This window comes from Fulmarus glacialis, unplaced genomic scaffold (genome assembly GCF_000690835.1).
Source record: "Fulmarus glacialis isolate BGI_N327 unplaced genomic scaffold, ASM69083v1 scaffold5692, whole genome shotgun sequence".
Classification (NCBI taxonomy): domain Eukaryota; kingdom Metazoa; phylum Chordata; class Aves; order Procellariiformes; family Procellariidae; genus Fulmarus; species Fulmarus glacialis.
Genome location: NW_009195810.1, coordinates 1 through 4669, shown reverse-complemented (window position 1 = coordinate 4669; position 4669 = coordinate 1). Strand labels below are relative to the sequence as shown.

At 50.4% G+C, this 4669-nt stretch overlaps 1 protein-coding gene across 1 annotated transcript in view; it reads left to right on the top strand.

Moving 5' to 3' along the window:
• Nucleotides 1-4669, top strand: part of PXN (paxillin) — a gene marked incomplete at its 5' end in the record, with an annotated part of 23862 nt that extends 19193 nt beyond the window's left edge. The window contains 5 exons of the mRNA XM_009588212.1: nt 439-609; nt 954-1127; nt 1687-1768; nt 2114-2262; nt 4285-4669. Coding sequence (XP_009586507.1) covers nt 439-609; nt 954-1127; nt 1687-1768; nt 2114-2262; nt 4285-4551 — 843 coding nt within the window. The remainder of the gene's footprint in view (nt 1-438; nt 610-953; nt 1128-1686; nt 1769-2113; nt 2263-4284) is intronic.

Here is a 4669-nt window from a genome sequence, read left to right as displayed (position 1 = left end):
AAAGAGTGATAACTGAGAGAGAGCAACAGCATAGAAATAGAGAGAGGTCAAGGGGAAGGGGCCCTCTGGACGGCATCTCTGCTTTGTCAGCTGGCCAGGAACTGATGAAGTAAAGGGAGATTTTTGGCAGAGGCTTAGAGAGCACTGTACTGACTGCTTGGGATCGGCTGGTGACTTCTATATGCGCAGTGAAGGAAAATCAAATCCTCGGTTCACAGCTCTGCTGTTATATATGGCAGGGTCTCTGCATGTCTCTGCATGGGCAGCATGCATGTGTGTACTTGATGCTGGCTCTCACTGGCTTCTGCAGAGAGTGTAGCTGTCTCCTAGCAATCTCCTGTCTGTCTCTACAGAGGAGCCACTGGCAGCAACAGCAGGCATTTATCTTGTAAGCACAGCAGCACTCGCCTTACAGTCTTTGTTTTCTCTTCCCTGCAGTTCATGGCGCAGGGGAAAGCTGGGAGCAGCTCCCCTCCATCCACAGCCTCCAAGCCTGGCAGTCAGCTGGACACCATGCTGGGAAGTCTCCAGTCTGACCTGAACAAACTGGGTGTAGCTACAGTTGCCAAAGGTGTCTGCGGAGCCTGCAAGAAGCCTATTGCTGGGCAGGTGAGTTGAAGGTGCTGGCTCATTGCTGAATCTTGGGCTGCAGCTGGGAGTAACGGGGAGGGCTGTTTCGTGAGGCTGAAGAGACTGGAGATGCTGGAGAAACTGAAGTACTCTATTTATCCACTGGCTAGGTACGCTGTAAGCTCCTCCAGTGACCTCTACCCTGCCCTTGAGGGACTGCCCTCTCCTGAGATGATAGGTAATTCAGTTTTCATGCTACCCCAGTCCAGGGCTCACTTGAGTAGTAGAACTTGTCATTCTTGCTGACCTCCAGCTGGTATCTTGTCATGTGGTCTAAGGGAGAGGGAGATAGAGTTGTCCTTCATAATTTGTCTTCCCAACAGGTAGTTACAGCCATGGGGAAAACCTGGCACCCTGAGCACTTCGTCTGCACCCACTGCCAGGAGGAGATCGGGTCACGGAACTTCTTTGAGCGGGACGGTCAGCCCTACTGCGAGAAGGACTATCACAACCTCTTCTCCCCTCGCTGCTACTACTGCAATGGGCCGATCCTTGATGTGAGTTCCTTGGGGGGATTAAGGGCGATGGCAAGGTGCTGCAGGCCTGGGTGTTAAAAACTCCACTTCACCCACATGTCCTGGGTGGAAAATTTTGTTTGGGGGCTTCTATTTTTCCTTTGCCCTGGCTCTGAAAGGGAAACAACTTGGCCCAGTCAAATTTTTACACTAGTGAGAGGAGTTAGTCCCTCTTACCTTCGGTGAAGTTCCTTCAGAACCCCACATCGCTCCATCATTCCGGTAGTGATTCCTCAGCATTTGTCTGTAGCCTGTCGTAACAGGCGCCAGTGCGAGTCCTAAGAGCTGGACAGGGTTCTGTATAAGGGAGGAAGCAGTACGCAAGATCCTTTTAGGGTAAAAAAAAAAAGTGTGCAGTGGGGAAAGCCTGAGTGAGCCAGAGGCAGGGGAAAGTTGACTCAGCTCTCTAAAGGACAGTCTATTTTAATGCACGCTCTTGTCACTACCAACATTAATATGTACTTCCCCCCACCCAACCCCCCCTTACCTCCAAGCTGAAGCCATCATTTATATGACTTGCACTTTGTCTTCTTCTGAACAGAAAGTGGTGACGGCTTTGGACAGGACATGGCACCCTGAACACTTTTTCTGTGCCCAGTGTGGAGCTTTCTTCGGACCTGAAGGTACTGCTGGTTTATGCAATCTCCTCCCTGAACTGCAGACAAGTGTGTGAGGCAGAGCTGCTATTAGGGGACAGCCTGCGAGATGGCAGGGGAACTACTGAAGATGGAAGTTTCGAGCGATATAGCTGTTTATAGGGGAAGGATGCTAGCAGTAGTCTTTTCTCTGTGGAGAGGAAGGGTATGCGTGTCCCTGTGTGCGCGTGGGACAGGGAGGGCAGCAGAACAAGGAACAGCTACCTGCTGTATGTGTTAGCAGGGGGAAGAATGTGGTTGCCCTGCAGAGCTTGGCTGGCCACAGGTAAAGATCAGGCGCTGATGCTCTTTGCCTCTCTTCTCCTTTGGCAGGATTTCATGAGAAGGATGGCAAAGCTTATTGCCGCAAGGACTACTTTGATATGTTTGCTCCCAAGTGTGGAGGCTGTGCCCGGGCTATCCTGGAAAACTACATCTCTGCCTTGAACACCCTGTGGCACCCTGAATGCTTTGTCTGTCGGGTAAGAAACCCAAGGTCCTTTGCTGCTGCTGTACGACCCCTCTCATTTCCAGCCTGCAGGCATCTGGTCCCTTATCAGGAAGAGGCGTCTGTGGGGTAGTGAAGGGCAGCCAGCCCCACAAGATAAAAACATGTCAGCAACCAAACACCTTCTTGTTCCTCTGCCTGTTTACATTAAACTTTCTAGCTGCTTTGCTCTTTCTGTTCCCAGCTGCAATTATGGGCTTCTGCAGCAGCTCACAGATAAACAGAGACATTTTCTATGACCTTTAAATAATTATAAGCTGAGCTTCTCTCTAAGCACTTGCCTCAGCAATCAGATTTTGAGGATCTTCCTCCCATGCTCCATCTGACAATGTAAACTAATGAGACTGACCTTGTTCAGACAAACATGCAAGTCGGTGAAATAGGGCAGGCTCCATACAACAAGCATAATAAACAGGAATACTGCAGATTAAATGCCTGGCACTCTTTCAGAGAGCCTTGCAAATATTAACTCTCACAGGCCCCAAGAGATAAGCAAAATCAGCCAGTGTTTCCTAGAGTGGGAAAGAAAGGCAGAGACCAGAGCAAGCAGCAGAACCACAAGCTGTTGATTCCTGGTACGATGCTCAGAGCAGACTGTCGCCATGCTGTTGGGACTGCCTGCCCAGATCTATCTGTGGCTCCCAGAGTGGTGTGCAGAGAGTGGAGGCAGAAGATGGCAGTCCTGACTGTGTGGGGCTGGGGAGGGCTGTGCCTTTTTGTGCAGAGGTTGAGAATTCGATCAAGCGGTTGTGCTTTCATTTCCCCCTGCTGCCACACTGCCTGTAGTGGTGGGGCTAGCACTGAATTCTTACAGGACACGAGATGGGATTCTCTTCCTGTTTTTGCTAAAGCAGAGCAGGCTTTTCAGATGTCCTGCTGACTGAGGGAAGAGACTGTTTATTGAACTAATTGTCAGCATCAGAAAAGTCTTGGACTTGCTGCAGGCAAACTGTATTCGTCCCAATATTGAGAGTGTTTAGCTCTCCATGGCTCTGCATGTTGTTTGCTGGACTCCTGTGTACATGTTGGGGTCCAGCTCTGTGTGGTACTGTGTGTTCTCCCTGGGGAAGGGGGTGGCATTGGGGCTGAGCAAAACCAGGATTCTGGAAATCTGGCTTCTCCTCTGGGCCTTGCAGCTGATCTGTTCGGTAAATCTGGCAGTATCCTCGACTCTCCCCCACACCCTGCTGCCTCAGTTTCCCACTCATACAAGGAGGGTAGTCTCCCCAGTCTTATGGGGATGGTGAGTGCTTCTGTTGCAGGTTCTGAAGTGTAGCATCCTCAGCTGCCTGACAGAGCGGGAGTGAGGAGCTCTGGACACTAATAACCACATAGCTGGTGTATCCTCTTCTCCTCATCTATTCAAAATCATTAGCACTGTAGAACAAACAGTTTCTCCCGGTAGCGATGTGTGTGTACCTGGTGGAGATGTTTCAGGATGGATGACCCTGTGCAAAGTGTACCTGCGTAATGCCAGCCATTCTGGAGAGATCACTTATAAAGATTAATTGTGCCTCATTTTCTCAGCTGGAACCAGTCCCACATTCATCAGAATTCTGCTGCATGAAAGTCTGTGTTGGTCCCTGCTTCTGCCTGCCATTGTGGGGAAGCTGGAGTGAGATTAAAAAAGAAAAAAAGGGAAAGGTGCTGCAGTGTTTCCCATCTCAGGGGAAGGAGTGTTCTCCTTTCTCCTGGCTGGACACATCTCGTAGCTCATCTGTAGTATTTTCTTTGTAGAAGTGAAACCAGCTGGGGGAAAGAGCATGGTTAATTCCCTTGCTTGTGGCTGTATCTGTCCATCTGTCAGCCTTTCCATGGAAACTGTTCTTGATGGACAGAGCTTGGCTCTTTGGACAACAGGACGATGCTGAAAGGCAGCAATTCACCCTGCTTGCAGTACAGCTAGGCTGTGCCACAGAGCAGAGGGGGCTTGTGGAGCTGCCTGCATCCCCAGCTTCTTATACAATCTGTCCCCTTCTGCTTTATCCTCCTGCAGGAATGTTTCACACCATTCATCAATGGCAGCTTCTTTGAGCATGACGGGCAGCCCTACTGTGAGGTGCATTACCACGAGCGTCGCGGCTCGCTCTGCTCCGGTTGCCAGAAGCCTATCACAGGACGCTGCATCACTGCTATGGGCAAGAAATTTCACCCTGAACACTTTGTCTGTGCCTTCTGCCTCAAGCAGCTCAACAAAGGAACCTTCAAAGAACAGAACGACAAGCCCTACTGCCAGAACTGCTTTCTCAAGCTCTTCTGTTAGAGGCATCGTAGACGGGCGCTAAGCATCTTTCTGCCACCCCCTTGGCAGTTCTCTCTCTCTGAACATTACTGTGATTTAGAAATCTTACCAGGCAGGGGAGGAGGGTGGGGTGGGGGTG